Below are 18,474 nucleotides of genomic sequence, written 5' to 3'. Positions count from 1 at the left end.
AAAATAAAAGACAACCAGGACAGTAGCTCTGTAGCCCACAGAGTGAAGCAAAAAGAAGAGGGCTAAATAGTACCAACTGAATAGCCCGCCTGCTGTGAATTAGAAGAAGAAATTTAATTAAGAAATTGGTCATCAAATTGTATAATCTGACTTAGGAACGAATTGGTTTGTTTTAAATAAATTCTTTCAGTAAAGGTACAGATATGTGGCTCTTCATAAGGTAAAATCTTAATGAAAATGCTAGGCCTAATCTGGCCAACCATTAGATTCCACAGTCTAGGCCTATGCCTCTTTTAACACAATAGTCCTTACACAGTCAATGCACCCCTTTCCTCCTGATATTTCTCTTTGTTGATGTAACCATTGGGTAAATTATGGTGGGCCACATAATTTAGCTAAGATGAAAGTGAAAACATAATTTGATGCCTTTCTTAAGTGGTGTTCACAAGTGTGTCTAGCTAGAATCCCATGTCTAGCCAGAATCCAATGTCTAGGCAACAACCATTCACAAGTAAAATTCAGCGCTTAGCTTGACATGCTAGACAAGGCACTTGGCTAGATATTGAGTTCTAGCCTCTAGAACTCAATGTCTAGGATTTTTGATTACAGCCAATCAGAATGGGTCAAGATTCACTATTTTCATCGTTTTTGTTTACATTTGTAAACTGAAATTAAATTTTTGTTTTCTCGTTAATTGTTTTTTTCATTTTAGGCAAATATACAACACCAGACATAATAATGAAGCACACTAAGGCAATTGTTTTACTTATCTCATCCATTAGCTTGTGACAGTAAAAATAGGGATTATAATATTTGAAAGTTTTGCCTGCATAAGCTAAATAATGGTATTAAGATAATGGTAATGGTATTTGTTTAGAATTTACATTAAGAATTGCATCTTGTATTTTTTTGCGTTATTAATATTTTATTTCATATTTAATTATTTCTGCTTAATTGGACAGGTTACCATAAGTGGTTGGCTTGCAATGGCAATATTCACATTCTTCATCAGTACTTTCTTAATGTATTTGCCGGTTCTATTTGATTTTTCGCTTCCCCAAAGCTGTTATGGGCTTTCATATCCCCTACCACAATAGTTAGCTCATTTCATATTTATAATAAGGTATCTTTGAAGTAATTTTGAATCATAAACGTACTATTGGGGTGGCACATGGAGATCATTATGAGAGATTGTCCATCCCGTAGCCCAATTTTGACTCCAGTTGCATCAACTTTATTCTCCTGCCTTTTTGCTGTTGTCGTTGCTTTTTGTTCAAATTTTATTTCAGCAAAGACATGCGCTGGACATTTAGAAGATTCATTCAAGCACGGTATCTCTAGGTCAAATTGTTAGGTTTCACATAAACCAATACTATTTGAAAATCTTAACTATCCCTAATGATCTTGTGTAAAATATATTTTTGAAAACCTTTCCAATTTTTCGGATGTGACTTGTCAAATATGATTTATAGAAATCAAACTATCTTGAAACTTTACCTTAATCAATAGAATTTTCAGATAGATATGACAAAATAGGCATATTGCCTATAAAGACTCCAAAACTTCTTTGCCTCAATTTTAAAATAAAATTAGCTTAGTGGAGCACATTACATGGCTTACATGAGTAATGAATTAAGAGAAGGGATGCAATTAGTTCATTTTTAGCGCTTATTAAGCAGAAAAGCTATTTAAAAAATATCTCCATATTATAGCCTCGTCTATAGGCACCTTGCCTTCACTTGAATTGCTAATCGCAATAAAATTGGAAAGGGCTTTCATAGAGCAGAGTTAATATACAAGTTGAATAAATTTTTAAAGAGAAAGATGTTTTTCAAAAGACGATAGTGAAATATTTAGGTGAGAATTTGATAGGTGGTTTAAAATGTGGCTTTTCTAAAAGTTTGAATGCCCAAATTGGGGATTTGGATCATTCATTTCAATTCCAAGTCCTGCTCACAGCATAGGTATTCAACAATGAAGAAAATTGACCCAAAATCTGCAAACGGTCACTAACAAAAGCAAAGGAAAGTGAAAGTGATCCCCATATTGGACTTCTAGAATATAGAAAGAGCCCTTTTGACGGTCATGCCTCACCCCTCCAACTGCTAATGAGTTCAGAAAAAAACGAACAACGCTTGGACAAAAGCAAAAATCATATTCCATCATGGAAACCCCAGATCATACGTAGTTGAGACAGAAGACGATTCCAGACTACGACGAAACAGAGTCCACATCTCCCAGCGTCCCTTTGCCCCAGCCAAGGACACAGTGAGGATCCCACCAAGGACAGGGGACGAAAGTAGCTATACCTCCGTCATCCACCTAACCAAATTACATCAACCTAACCCTGCAGACATCAGAACTCCGCCAAGATGTCTCTCAATCCCAGGAGAAAAAGGAAAGCCATCTTCCCCACCCTTCCCATCACCAACTATATGGTCTATATTCTAAAACGCAGCCACTACCTGCCCAGCGTCAAGGACCCAACCACCACACCAAAGGTCATGCCGCATACCTGCAGTGGTAGAGTGATTAGACCACCTTTAAGGCTGAACATGTAAGCAGACATTTGGAAATGAACGGAAGGGAGATGCAGCATTGTGAACTAATCTGCTGGCTTGTCCTATTGTACTAGTGCTCATATTATGAAAATTAGAAATAAAAAAAAATCCTACAGATAGCAACTCAGAGTTAACTTGGTAACTAGAATGATCAAATAATTTTAAATGCTCTTAACACAGTTCTGAAACATTTCAGGTTTTATAGAAAACTTGCACGTAACCTGAAACTGAAAAGATAATGAAAAGAATCGTGAGGGTTAACTTAACGAGACACAAAAAAGTGTTTTCTGAAGGGAAGTTTTACGCAATTTGCAATTTCGTGGTAGAATATTTACAACAATAATAACAAAAAGCATTACTTTATGTTTTTGTATAAGACAAATACAATACTTTTGATGTCCTTCAATTTCCTGAAAACTCACTAAAAATTTCATGAAAAACAGTTCTTAACAGACGTTTGGTATTTTACTGGATAGGGCTATTCCACCAGTTATTAGATTTAAAAGAGAAAAAATTCAAGGAAATACTTTTCCTTACCAAGAAAAAAAAAAGTTTTTACACTCCAAGGTGGAATATTACTATTTAAAACCACAGATTATTTTGAAACCTAATAGATAAACTGTGTTAAACTATTAGGCTGCCCCATTGTGGTATAAAATTTTGCGGTATATTTTAAATAGTCTCGCCACATCGTAGATCCCTTTCCCACTATTTTATGGTATTCTGGCTATTTTTATGTTGTAGTGTTACTACTACTACTACTAACAACTCATCGCACCACCATGCCGCCTGAGCCCAACACAGTTACGCAGGCTCCTCCTCCATCCCACTCTATTCAAAATCTCCCTTTTTACACCCGCCAAAGAAGTTCCCAGTTCCTTTAAATCTTTCTTTATGACGTTCTCCCACCCCAAACGAGGACGGCCTGGTTTCCGTTTAGCCCTAGACGGTTGGCCGAAAAGAACAATCTTCGGCAATCTGTCATCCTTCATCCGCACAACATACCCTAACCACATCAACCTTTCTTTCATTATAGACCTAGAAAGCGGTATTGAACCACATTTTTCGTATAGCCTATTGTTTGAAATACGGTCAGTCAGCCAGGTACCCAGAACAATCCTTAAGCAATTTCTCTGGAAAACATCTAGCAAATCTTCATCCGCTTTTCGGAGCATCCATGCTTCAGAGCCATATTTGACCACTGTCATCACTGTAGCTTTAATCCAAAACCCCCTTATAGAAATCCTGGATAGGCCACTCAGTTACGTCATATCTGTGAGATGAGACAGTAGCGAACCACTCCGCCGGCTTACCACATTTCTTTCTACTTTCGCAATTATGAATAATAGAAATACTCACCATTATTCAGTGACTGACAAATATACACTGGATATGGGAGGAGCCTCTTATACGCGTAGACAAATATTATTGAGTATGATTCTACTGCCTAAAGTTATCTAAAGTGGTCTTGGTGCAAAATTTTCAGAATATAGCTCTGTATTTTTTCTCTTTTTATGGCTCTAGATGAGGCACAATCACGATGATCATTCTAGATGGCGATGTTTAATCGCAATTCCTTTTGATATTGAAGAAACAGAAAAATTCTAAAATACTCTAATTTTTTAATTAAGAAATTGGTCATCAACTTGTATAATCTGACTTAGGAACGAATTGGTTTGTTTAAAATAAATTCTTTCAGTAAAGGTACAGATAAGTGGCTCTTCATGAGGAAAAATATTAATGAAAATGCTAGGCCTAATCTGGCCAACCATTAGATTCCACAGTCTAGGCCTATGCCTCTTTTAACACAATAGTCCTTACACAGTCAATGCACCCCTTTCCTCCTGATATTTCTCTTTGTTGATGTAACCATTGGGTAAATTATGGTGGGCCACATAATTTAGCTAAGATGAAAGTGAAAACATAATTTGATGCCTTTCTTAAGTGGTGTTCACAAGTGTGTCTAGCTAGAATCCCATTTCTAGCCAGAATCCAATGTCTAGGCAACAACCATTCACAAGTAAAATTCAGCGCTTAGCTTGACATGCTAGACAAGGCACTTGGCTAGATATTGAGTTCTAGCCTCTAGAACTCAATGTCTAGGATTTTTGATTACAGCCAATCAGAATGGGTCAAGATTCACTATTTTCATCGTTTTTGTTTACATTTTTAAACTGAAATTAAATTTTTGTTTTCTTGTTAGGCAATTGTTTATTTTCATTTTAGGCAAATATACAACACCAGACATAATAATGAAGCACACTAAGGCAATTGTTTTGCTTATCTCATCCATTAGCTTGTGACAGTAAAAATAGGGATTATAATATTTGAAAGTTTTGCCTGCATAAGGTAAATTTGGTATTTGTTTAGCCTTGGGACACCTGATAAGGAGACATGTTAAGAAAACAATTCTTACTTTAAAATATGTATAATGATCCTAGTTCTTATATTATCCAAGAGTAGAACCTTTATCATCAAGTCTTTCCTCTAAAAATCCTCAAAAGAGAAAAAGTTTCCAAATATTACAATGTTGAAAATTTAATGCTTAAGTCTTTTGAAATTGCCGCTGTAAACTGCTGCCAAATAAGTTGTTTTATAGATAGCATTTAGCACGTGTGTCAAAAAACGTGTTTAAAGAAAAAGTAGTGGTAAATTGAAATTATAGAAATTCTGTGCATCTTTTGTAACCTAACCTGATAACTTCAATTCAAAATCAACGGATTTTTTATATAATTTTTTTTATGTTATTTCATTTCTTTTCAATGCCGTGCATATTTTGTATTTTCGGTTTTTTGCCGAAAATACAACATTTTGATTTTCGCCACTGCTATTAATATTTTGTATTTACTCCACTGCTGTTCGCCCTTTGCCACTACTCTTTAAAAAAAAAAATATTAAAAAGACCAGCATGAACGCTATCTATAAAAGAACTAATTAGGTAGCAATTTAAAAAGACTTAAGCATTGAATTTTCAACGTGGTGATATTTGGAAACTTTTTCTCTTTTGAGGATTTTTAGAGGAAAGACTTGATGATAAAGGTTCGTCCGTTGGATAATATAAGAACTAGGATCATTATACATATTTTAAAGTAAGAATTGTTTTCTTAACATGTCTCCTTATCAGGTGTCACAAGGCTAAACAAATACCCTAAATTTGTAGTTTTAGCTAAGCACCAAATTTTACATGTGAATGGTCATTGCCTAGACATGGGATTCTAGCTAGACATGCTTGTGAACCCTACTTTATGTTCTTTCATAATTCAAGAATTGCTTCTGGGGCTAGTTGCATCTTCAGCCCTTAAAGGGGCCTCAAAGGTATTTCATTTTTGTAACCACATAAAGAAGTTATCAACACTAGTTAAGTTATTGAAAAGTGGTTGAAAACATATCACTAGTTTATAAATAAGTTGTTCAAGAGTAATTTAGGTAATATTCTACTTTAGTTACTTTTGGCTATCATAGAAAGGGGCTAGGTTAGGAAAATAGGTAAAATTCTGCTTTAGCTACTTTTGGCTATCTTGGAAAAGGATTAAATTAGGAAAAAGAAACTTTCAAAGATATTTTGAAGTACCTACCTCCACTCCTTCTTCCTCTGGGAGTATACCCAATAGATAATATCTAAAAAACTCTTATTCTATAGAATTTAAAAATAATATCCAACCATACTTAGTTATTGCTAAAATTATCCAACTAGTTAGCTATCTGAAAAATCCTTTTAAGCAAATAAGAAATTAGGCTATCCAACTAGGAAAATAATTAAAATTTAAAAGAAAAATAGTTTTATCTTGCTAGCCAAATACAATAAAGCACAAGAGCCAACTTAGTGTCTCTAACTAGGTGGATAATACTTTAACTTAATGCTTCTGATATATATCTAACTAGACATATAAGTAAATTCTTCATGCAAACTAGCAATAATATCCAACTAGTCAGGCAATTTTTTCTCTTAGACATAGCATGGACATCTAACTTGGTGGATAACACTTTGTCCTAGCCCTTCTGATATTAATCAAACTAGGTAGTTAAGTAACTTCCTGCCTAATTAAATATATATCAGAAGATCTAAGACTCGGCATTATCCACATAGTTAGATATTCTTGTTGTGCCTAAGAGAAACAATTTATCTGGCTAGTTGGATATTATCCCAAAACTGCATAGCCTAATGGAATTTACTTATCCTCTTAATTGGATATATATCAGGAGTGTTAAGACTTGGTATTATCCACCTAGTTAGATGTTCATGCTGGGCCTAAGAGAAATGAGTTATCTGGCTAGTTGGATATTAACCAAAACCTGCTTAGAGAATCTTCTTATCTGCCTAGTTGGATTTATATCAGAAACACTAAGTGACATTATTATCCAACTAGGTAGATATTCTCTCTGCCTAAGAAAAATAATTTATCTGGCTAGTTGGATATATATCAGAAAAACTAAGCTACATTATTATCCAACTAGGTAGATATTCTTGCTGTGCCTAAGAGAAACAATTTATCTGGCTAGTTTGATATTATCCCAAAACTGCCTAAGAGAATTTACTTATCTTCCTAGTTGGATATATATCAGGAGTGTTAAGACTTGGTATTATCCACCTAGTTAGATGTTCATGCTGTGTCTAAGAGAAATGAATTATCTGGCTAGTTGGATATTAACCCCAAACTGCGTAGAGAATCTTCTTATCTGCCTAGTTGGATATATATATCTGAAACACTAAGCTACATTATTATCCAACTAGGTAGATATTCTTTCTGTGCCTCTCCCTACTATAAGATGGATGTGAAAGTCCTTGAGAGTGTCTAAAGAAGAGCAACTAAGCTAATCTCTGCATTGCAAGACAAATCCTATGAGGAACATCTCACCTCACTCAAACTCCCTTCCTTAGTATACTGTAGGAAAAGAGGAGACATAATAACAACTTGTAAGTTGCTAGAAAATGACCTATTAAGTCATGTCTTTTCCCTGTCCCTCTCAACTACCTCAAGAGGACACACCAAGCAGCTGCAGGCCCCCCATTGCAACAAGCAAGAGCACCAACAGTTCTTCTCAGTCTGTTCTGTCCCACTCTGGAACAGCCTGTCCGAAGCCACTGTCCATTCTAAAACTCTAGATGCCTTCAAGAAAGGAGTTGATCAAGACTGGGCCAACTCTGAATGGAGGCTGAACTGGGATGTCAAATCATAACCTTGAAACATGCCTATTTAGATATATATCCAAAACACTAAGCTATGTTATTATCCAATTAGGTAGATATTCTGTATATTGCATAGACAGTCAAATATTCAGCTAGGTAGGTAAAGGTGTAAGAGTCTTAAAAATGTTATTATCTGTCTAGCATGATATTTTATCTTGATACTAAGTGTAGTTGGATATTATTTTTACATTCTATAGAATGTATTTTTTTAAGAATATCCATTGGGCACCTTCCCTCTCCCAGGACATACTTTAGCCTGTAGACCCATCTCTGAAAGTTTCATTTTCTTAACCTAACTCCTTTCCAAGACAGCCAAAAGTTGCTAAAGTAGAGTTTTACCAAAAATTTAATGTCTGCTTATCTGGATATATATAAGAAAGACTTTGATAGGCTACTTCATTATCCACCTAGTTAAATGTCAATGCTTATTTTAAGAGAATTAATTATCTAGCTAGTTGGATATTATCATCTGATTGCATTGAGATTTTACTTATCTACCTAGTTAAATATATATCAGAAGATCTAAGACTCAGCATTATCCACCTACTTAGATATTCTTGCTGTGCCTAAGAGTAAAAATTTATCTGGCTAGTTGGATGTTATCCCAAAACTGCATAATAGAATTTACTTATCCTTCTAGTTGGATATATATCAGGAGTGTTAAGACTTGGTATTATCCACCTAGTTAGATGTTCATGCTGTGCCTAAGAGAAATGAATTATCTGGCTAGTTGGATATTAACCCCAAACTGCTTAGAGAATCTTCTTATCTGCATAGTTGGATATATATCAGAAACACTAAGCTACATTATTATCCAACTAGGTAGATATTCTTGCTGTGCCTAAGAGAAACAATTTATCTGGCTAGTTGGATATTAGCCCCAAACTTCTTAGAGAATCTTCTTATCTGCCTAGTTGGATAAATATCAGAAACACTAAGCTACATAGACAGTCAAATATTCAGCTAGGTAGGTAAAGGTGTAAGAGCCTTAAAGATGTTATTATCTGTATAGCATGATATTTTATCTTGATACTGAGTGTAGCTGGATATTATTTTTACATTCTATAGAATTTAATTTTTTAAGAATAGCCATTGGGCACCTTCCCTCTCCCTCTAGAGAGTCCTGACCTTTGATGACCTTTAAAAATCTGTGTGTTATAAAAGTGAAACCTTGCAAAATAGATCTTCTGCTTAAATGAAGTACAACAAACTTATTTGCAGCTTCACAACTTTTCTCAATCCCAATTTATAAGGTTTTAAATATATGCAAGTATGTTTCCTAAATTTGAAAAAAGAAATATTGATATGGCTTAAAATTCTACTCATATAACAGGAATTCTATTTTCAGAACAAAAGCCAGAGAAAAAGAAATATATAACTGAAAATTAAGGTAAAATATTGTTTTGTTAAAATTTCAATAGGTGTGACACCTGTGATATAGGCAAATTTCAGGACCCTCTAGAGAGAGATAGAGTTGAGATAAGTACTTCAAAATACCTTCCCAGGACATACTTTAGCCTGTAGACCCATCCCTGAAAGTTTCATTTTCCTAACCTAACCCCTTTCCAAGATAGCCAAAAGTAGCTAAAGTAGAATTTTACTGTAACATATTCCAAAAATACTTATTTATGACAATTTATTAGGCAACTCAAATATAAAAAATTCTCCTACCATTTCAACTTTTTCAAATGGTGTCAAAAAAAAAGTGCTGAATTTTGTGATTTGAAACTGCCATCAAAAATTGATGGTATATTCCAATTCAGGGTATATATTAGCACATTAGAGTGGTGAAAGTGTGTAAATTTGCAGTTGGCCATATAATTTAGCTAGGATGAAAGTGAAAACATCATTTGATGCTTTTTTAATGCTCTTTCATTATTCATATAAAATACCTTTGGGGCCCCTTTAAGGGCTCAAGATGCAACTAGCCCCAGAAGCAATTCTTAAATTATGAAAGAGCATAAAAAAAGACATCAAATGATGTTTTGACTTTCATCTTAGCTAAATTATGTGGCCCACTGGAAATTTACCAACCATTGTTTGATCTATTGTATAACTGATAGCATAGGCCATAAGATCCCCAGCACTTGAACAGTGCCCAATCTTTGCTGCATATTATCTTAAATTGCATTTAAAAGCAATCTAAGGATTTTTTCTTGTAGAGCTCCAGAATAATGACCTGAGTTGCCAAAAACACACTCTGGGGAGGTATTACCAAGCTACTTTGTTAACCCTCTTGTGATTTCTAAGTCTTAGAAATTTGCCTACTTACAGGTCTATACCTATTGAAATTTTGACAAAACAACATTATATCTCAATTTTTTGTTTCTTTTTTTTCTGCTTTTAGTTTTGAAATGTAGGTCCTTTGGTAACCTTCTATATGAAATGCTTTTTGCTACACAGGTGAATGAAGCTTTAAAGGATAGGATCAGAGCCCAAATTGTATTATAAGACTATCTTTTAGGGTAACTTTAGTTGTTTTTTTTTTTGCTTGCCTTGTTAGAAGGTGAACATACCACTGAATGTATCTTTCCATGTTCTTTTCAAATAGGCTATACTAATCACTTTCTTTGCAAGTCATATTTTGAGCCTTTAAAGGAACCATAAAGTGATACCTCATTTGATACCATTCCCAATTAGGGCTCCTCACAATAAAATGAATATGGTTTTTAGTTTCTATTTTATTATTTGCAAATATTGTTGGCTATGCATTTTTTGCATTCCCACCTGATATTTGTACCCCTTTGGATATTTGCACCTCTGCTAAAAATAAACACAAATTACAGAAGTCCTTACTTTTTTATATGCTGGAATTTCCTATTTTTCATATTATCATCTTCCCATCCATTTTGTTCTTTTATAATATATATTTTTTTTATCATAATAAAAAGAATTTTACAAAAATGACCTTTTATGAAACAATATAAATTAATACACTTATGTTGATACACAATGGTATTTAGAATCATTTAATTAATATGATTAATTGCTGAATATAGTATATTATTAAACAATATACTTTTTAAATGTTATAAAATTCCAAGAGAGATAAAGCAATTAAAACACTTATTTAGTTTTCAGCAAACAATTTCCAAAAATAAATATTTTTTTGACTTTTGATTTATTTTTTTATTTTTTTTTTTAAATGACACATTTTTTTTATTCACAACTCAATTAAGGATTCTCAATACATTTGGTGGGAAAAACACAGATGAATATTTGTTTCATATTATTCAAATGGAATAAACTTGAGTGTTTCAAAAACTAGTTACATTGTACTACATTTAGTGATATATGTATAGAAAAAAGAGTTCCTAGCTGGAATTTTTTTTGAATTTTAACACAAAGAAAAAAAAATGTTCAAAATATAGGCTACTTGCACTCAGTGATCCACATAAGAAAGCATAGACTTTAGTTGGTTGAAGTAGGGCAGTACTGTCACTTTGTGGTGTCACTTGTGGTGAATTATGTTTGTTTTATGTCTGAACTGATTTTGTACTCAAATTCCAGTTCGTTTAAGGTTCAGTTTGTGTCTTCATTTATTCAGTCATAGTTTTTCATTTAATTTAAATTTGACTTATTATACCTGTATATCTTTACTTTTGCTTGTTTTGGATTTTAAGAGCACTTTTTGTAAAACTCTCTCAAACTTACTGTTATTTTTTATTATACTTTTATTATTTGTTAATTATATTAATATCTGTGCAGTTTTTTAAATTATTTTTTGCTTTAGAACTAAAATGTTGAATTGTATTTAAAGTCCCAGAAAAAGCTGAATATTCAGTCAAATTTTTAGATTAACCATAGTCCTGTGGAAATATTTTTCAATAGTCTTTTTGGCAAAAAATTTGGGGTAGATGGGGATGGGATTTTTCAAAGATTTGCATTAATTTTGGTCCTAAAATCTGACTGAATCTATCCTGATCCTCATGCCCTAGAAATCCTTGATTATTCATGCACCTTATTCCACTTTATTATTCAAAGAATGTTTTCATGTTCTATTTTGCTGTAACTGTTAATGTCACCAAGTAAAGGCTTATCTATGTGTCTTATGAAAAAAATTCTATCTTGAATAATTTCTGTAAAATTTTTGTATTCGCATAAAATTAAGCATTGATGCAACTAGATTACATAATAATAAAAAAGTGTACTGATATGCTAATAAATTGAGAGGGAGTAGTCAATCTGGACTTGTCCCAGTTAAAGATAGGAATGGTGCCACAATTAGTGACAAGGAAAGTGAGATGAACAGAACATTCTGAAAATGGGCTAAACCGTGATAGAGTTACTGGAAAAAATATAGAGGAGAATGATAAAGTTTGTGACACTTTGGATGTGAAGGAAGATTTATTTCATAAGGAAGAATTAGTGATGGTACTAAAAAGATAAAAAAAGATAATGCCCTTGGTGCTGATAATATGGTAAATGAGTTTTATAAATATGGTGGTTATGAGGTTAGAAATAAGCTACTGAAGATAATTAATAGGATTTTTGAAAAAAGGAAGTAGCCTACCTAGCAATTTTAGAAAAACCTCTAAAATAATAAAGGTAATAAGAGTAAGTGTGGTAATTATAGAGGCATTAGCTTGGTTTCTGTAGGTAGCAAATTACTTAGTTTGATGATACTTTTTAGACTTAAGAGATGCTGTATACAAAGCCTTATGAGACAAGCAGTGCAGTTTTAGGAAGGGGTAGAGCATGTGTTGACCAAATTTTCACTCTTAGATTAATAATTGAGAAGTGCCTGAGTCATTAAACTTCTTTAGTCCACAGTTTTATAGATCATTTGATTCAGCTCATAGAAGAGCTTTTGCAAAGGTTCTATCCTTGTATGATATGCCAGATAAATACATTAAAGGGATTTATTCTATGTACAAGAATAACATTGCTCCAGTTAAGGTAGGGAATGAGGTTAGCAACTGGTTTCATACTAAATCAGGATTTAAGCAGGGTTTTGTTCTATCACCATTTATCTGGATCACTTTGATGGACTTTGTCTTAAGGAGCACACCAAAGGCAATAGGAGAATGCAAAATCAAATGGGCAAATAAAACTTTCCTGGACTTAGATCATGCTGATGATTTAAGCATCTTAGATGAAAAGTTGCTAAGGCTAAGAATAAGCGAAGATGAAGAGTAGACATTGGTTAGCAAAAAGATCAATCAAGTGGGCAGCTTCACATACCTTGGTAGTATTATTAGTAAAGACCATGGGTGCAGTGAAGATGTTAAAGTAAAATAGCCAAGGGCTGGTGTGGTTTTTCACAGTTGAAAAAAGTTTTAAAAATAGGAAGATAAGTGCAAACCAAGATAAGGATATTGGAAGCTACAGTGATAACAGTGGTCGAGTATGGTTCTGAAGCATGGGTGCTCCAAAAAGTGGAGGAAGATTTGCTATATGTTTTCCAAAGAATTTGCCTACTAATTATTTTGGGTCCCCAACTGACTGACCATATTTCAAACAGTTGTTGTATGAAAAGTATGATTCTTTCTAAGGCTATAATGAGAAAAGGTTGTGATGGCTATGGTGTGTTGTGCAGACAAATGATGACAGATTATCCTTTTTGTCCCACTGTGTAGGGCTAGACAAAAAGCAGGTTATCCTTGGTTGGGATGGGAACATGTTGTGACAAAATATTTAAAGGAAATGATTAATGGGAACTTCTTGGGAGGGTGTAAAAGAGGGAAGCTTTGAATAGATTGGGACGGAGGAGGAGTGTGCATGGTTGTGGTGGCCTTAGGTGGTTTGGTGCTGTGGTGAGTTGTTAGTAGTAAATGTTTATTTTTAATATCCTTACCCCTATCATCAGCACAAACAATTTCTATTTCAAAATAAAAAAAATATTATTGCAGACTTAGTCATGAAAAAACACGTTTTAAGTCCTAGGATGTGGTAAGGGATGACTTGTTGCAATCATAGACCTTCTTTATAGCCCTAATCATGCAATAAAATCACATGAGGTCTTATTATAAGGATGTACAAGGGCTACCAAGGTCTGGTAACCATCTAATTAAGTAGAAATAATTTAATATGAAATAAAATATTTCTAACGCAAAAAAATTAAATACAAATTTCTAAGTTTCAAAATACCACTGTTTTACTAAGATAAGAGAAAATATCCTTTTCTAAGGCTTGAAAGGAAATTGATAAATAACCACTTTCCTGGCTAAGTATGTAATTGGCCAGATTGATGTGGTTGAGATTTGATATATAAACTATGATTTTTGGAACCAAGGACATGCTAAACTATTTGCTGGGGTAACCACTGTAAGTTTGATTTTTACAAATACCTTGGATTATTGTTGGAATATTGTAAGTGTTCAAGTATTTTATTATATTATACTTTATTGTAGATTGCTTATAATTGTTAATTACCTAGGACCAGGAGTCCCCATGACATAGAGATATATCCAGACTGTGTAATTTGGTGGCATTAATAAAGGTTATTATATTATACCAAACCTCTCTACAACATTGTTTAAGCTTCTTGATAAGCTCCCAGTCAGTATGCTCAAGGTAATTAGTAGGACCATAGTCTAAGGACACGCTACCAAAGTTTACTCACCTTAGGACCATAATTATATCCGCTACAAGGGACTTAATAACATACCAACCAAAACCTACGTTATAACAGCTGGAGGGCAACCATAACCTTAATTTACAACAAAGGCATAGCTTTGGGCCTAGGTGCATGTCAATGGGTGCCAAACTGCAATGCAATAGATGTGGCTTGTATCTTGAATTATCTTTGTTTGATTTGTCTGTTATTTATCACCTAAAATAAGTAACTTACATGACCTAAAGCTGGTGAAATTGAAATGCTGATATTTGCCTGAAATTTGACAAGCAGATTCTTTGGAAAGTACTTGGCTTTTAGAACTTTAAAGGCTGCTTGTGTTTTGAGAACTAACTGGATCTGGTAATCTGGATGCTACTTTTAGGCAACAAATGTAAATTTGGTGTACTATTTTCTTGGTCTATAGTCAGAATGTCTGCTCCAAGTAATAGACCTAAACAAAGTTTTTTAAATATGCATTTTAAATAGCCTGATGAAGCTTGGTAATTTTTTGAGTAGAACCTAAGTATACAATTGAAAGTACTGTACAAGGCTAGTTCTCCCTGAGTCCCATCACCCTGTTAAAATCATACAATTTTGTCTAGTTTTCTCCAAAGTCCTTATTTATCTCCAATCTATACCCACACAGAAAGATAGCAGACCAGTCTGTTGTTCTGTATTGCTCAGCTCATCAATAGTTGATTCCTCCCATTTCTTATGTTCATTCTTTTATTGCATTACAATCATATCATATTTTAAACTGCATTTTTTCTATCCACTTTGTCTATATTTCGTTTTTGACCAGTTTTGTTTCTCTAGTTTTATTCTTATTCTACCCTTATTTCACAGCCTAGACCACTAATAGCCTTTAATTTATTTTATAATATGACTGTTTTTTTAGTGTTTTTGACTGCATTTTGATTATATGCCTGCTTTGTTTGCTTTAAAGCACTTAAACCACCTACTTTCAATACAAATTATATTTAGCAATTCCTTTAGTGTTGAAAGCTATACTTTTTGTCAGCAACCATGTGGCAATTATAGCTTGTGGAAATCTCAAAATACCTCCTCCTGTAAAGCAAAAGCAAATCATCAGGCAGTATCACTGCACAGACTGGGATGGTCTGCAAAACTTCTTATTGGCAAAGCTTTGGAGCAAATTTTTAAAAGAAGCCCCACATAAAGCACCAGCACTTTACAAAAAAGCAATTACAGAGGCTATTGAGCAATTCGTCCCATCAAAAACAGTAAAAGTGTCATCTCGAGATAAGCCATGGTTCAATGCTGGTTGTAAAAAGGCAATCAGGGCCAGAAAGGAGGCTCCAAAGAAATTGCGTTCAACTGAATCTGACAAGGACCGGGCTGCTTTTATTAGCGCTCAAAACGAGTTTGTTAAAGCTGCATGTCAAGCTAGAGCCGATTACAAGCACAAGTTTGTAGACAAACTGAAAAGTGCCCCTACAAAGCAGTGGTGGAGGGTTGTCAAAGAAGCCTTACCATCATCTAAATCAACATCAATTCCCTTGCTTGATGTTGAAGGATCAATGATCCAGTCAGGCCAGGAAAAGGCAGATGCTCTTGCACAAGCCTTTTCAAAGGTGTCCCAACTTGTTGAGGACAGAGTCTCCCCTCCCCCCTTTTTACCACAAACAGATGCAAAAGTCACCAGTGTTAACGTAACTATTAGGAAGGTGCTCAGAATATTACACCAGCTGGATGTCACCAAAGCTTCAGGATCTGACAATATTCCCAATCTCATCCTTAAAAGATGTGCCCCTGAACTTGCTGGTCCTATTGTCTCTCTCTATAGAAAATGCTTGGCAGCTGGATTATTCCCAAAAGCCTGGAAAACTGCTCATGTGGTCCCTGTTCCAAAGGCAGAGTCTGACCTTACTAATGTAGGATCATATTGTCCAATAAGTCTGCTGTCCTGAGTAGGTAAAGTTTATGAAAGCGCCATTAATAAGACCCTTTACCAATACCTTGAGTCACATCTGTTGTTGGCACACACGCAATGCGGTTTTTGCAGAAAACAGTATAAGTTAGACTGTCTGATTGCACAGTATCAAGAGTGGGTCAAACTCCTTTATCAGGGGGCACGATATTCACCTGAATTGACCCGCTCGAAATCCTAACCCACATTTTGGATGAAGCTAAGAACCCAAATATGAAAGTAAATTCCACCAAATCAAATATAGTGACGATAAATTTTTTTTGAAATCCACTCCTGCTTTCCTTGACCCTATCCCACCCGAAATGCTTGTGAAACATGTTAAACTCCTTGGTGTCACAATTTCAAATAATCTTAAATGGGACATGCATGTTTCTAATATTGTTAAACAAGCAAACGTTTCATTATCTAAAGATTTTAAACAAATTTACTTGCCCTAAGATGACGTCCTTCCGTGTTTATTTATCATTTATCATGCCGCTATTAGAATATGCATGTCCAGCCTGGCATTCACATCTTTCAAGCGAGCCTAGTGACAAAATTGAGTCGGTCCAAAAGCGTTCGTTCAGGATCATCTACATAGAGAGTAAAATTCCATACTCATTCCTCCTTAAATCCGCAGGTATTACCACGTTAAAAGAAAGGAGAGTACAAATTTGTTTGCGTTTTGCTAAATCCGCAATATCTAATCCTCGTACTGAGGACATCTTTCCTTATTTACATGACCCCATTCAACCCCGTCTCCCCCGCTTAGCTTCCTTGGCAATTCCAGCATATTCACCTATCCATACCGTTACTGAGAGGTTCCGGAAAAGTTTTATCCTCTTTATTTTGGCGCACCTAAATAATCCCTGAACTATGCTCTCTACCAAAATTAACTCCTCCCTCCCTTATTTTAGTTGTTGTGTATGTTCACATTAATCATGCTTCATTTTTTTTCTCTTTATCTTTGTCGCTTTTATTTTCCCTTTTGTTGATACTTATTTATGTTAAATTTCTTTTCTGACCTTTAATTTTAAATTTTTTTTCCTTTAATTGTATTCATTTCTTTAATTGTAAATATTTCTTTTGACAACTAATTTGGCTTGATTTTAAGTTTTTTTTTTTTTTTATTTTATGTATTTGACCTTGAGCACGATTTCGGCAATGTTTTCTTCTTAACTGTGATTTTCTTTTATCCCCCACCCCTTCTTCTATTTTTCTGTTTCTATCCCAGCCATTCGTTAAATTCTTATCGACCATGTTTATGCTTCATTAACATTCCTTTTCTTTCTACATTATTTATTTCTATATTTTGCTTTGTCTTTATGTTCTTGACATATGAAGCAAATTCAGCTCTATTAGAGCTTGTGATGCCCTTTGGAAAATATATATTGTCTTAACTTACCTTCTCTCCTTTGACATCGCAAAAACCTTTGATTGTGTATGGCACAAGGAACTTCTTTGTAAACTGAAAGCCTATGGAATTCATGATTGACTATTTGACATGCTTGTTTACTTTCTTTGTCAACAATTGTTGCAAGTTCTCCTTGATGGCTTCATATCAAAAGAACACCCAGTTTTATCAGGAGCACCACAAGGAAGTATTCTTGGGCCAACTCCTTTCTTGGTGTTCATAAACTACCTAGGAGACAACCTTATGAAAAAACCTCACCACTTTGTGGATGACACAATAACAAAAATATCATATCACAAAAGACGAAGGTCCCAGTGAATCCCACAAGGAGATTTAGGCTGACCTGGAGAAAATTGAGGCATGGGCAGATGCATGGCTTGTAAGTTTTAACACATCGAAAATGAAAGAGCTTCTAATTTCTAAGGCGTGTTATATGATCGCTCATCCTGATTTTGTCTCCAAAGGAGAGGTAATAACGTGAGTTGATACACTGCGCCTACTTGGAGATAATTTCTCTTTGGATCTCTCATGGACTGAGCATCTCAGTAAAATTTGATCCTCTTGCAACAAGAAGTTAGGAGTTATCCTAAGACGCAAGTCGCTTTTCAATTCGTGCATCAGACCTGTCATGGAATATTGCTCTTTGCTAGTGCACCAAAAACCCACATTGCTCCGCTCCAACATATTCAAAATAGAGCAGTGCGTGTAGAAACCTCTAGCAACACGAAAGCTAAAACCCCACAGTTGATCCAGGAACGTCTCGATGTGGCGTCCATGTCGGTTTTCTACAAGTACTTGTATAACCCTCCATCAGAGGAGCTA

The 18,474-nt window shown here is 34.5% G+C and overlaps 1 protein-coding gene across 1 annotated transcript; it reads left to right on the top strand.

The window, feature by feature from the left end:
• The first annotated feature begins 1,183 nt into the window (after window positions 1-1,183).
• Window positions 1,184-16,239, top strand: LOC148945854 (uncharacterized). The gene is made up of 2 exons (XM_089097528.1): window positions 1,184-1,331; window positions 15,305-16,239. The coding sequence occupies exons 1-2, from the start codon at window positions 1,184-1,186 to the stop codon at window positions 16,237-16,239; spliced, it is 1,083 nt and encodes a 360-aa protein (XP_088953654.1).
• Window positions 16,240-18,474: the final 2,235 nt, after the last annotated feature.

Source organism: Artemia sp. Qi Xiang Cuo, chromosome 12 (genome assembly GCF_049724085.1).
Source record: "Artemia sp. Qi Xiang Cuo chromosome 12, ASM4972408v1, whole genome shotgun sequence".
In the NCBI taxonomy this organism is placed as follows: domain Eukaryota; kingdom Metazoa; phylum Arthropoda; class Branchiopoda; order Anostraca; family Artemiidae; genus Artemia; species Artemia sp. Qi Xiang Cuo.
Note: the sequence above shows the minus strand (reverse complement) of the source record. Positions and strands in the feature narration are given on the sequence as shown.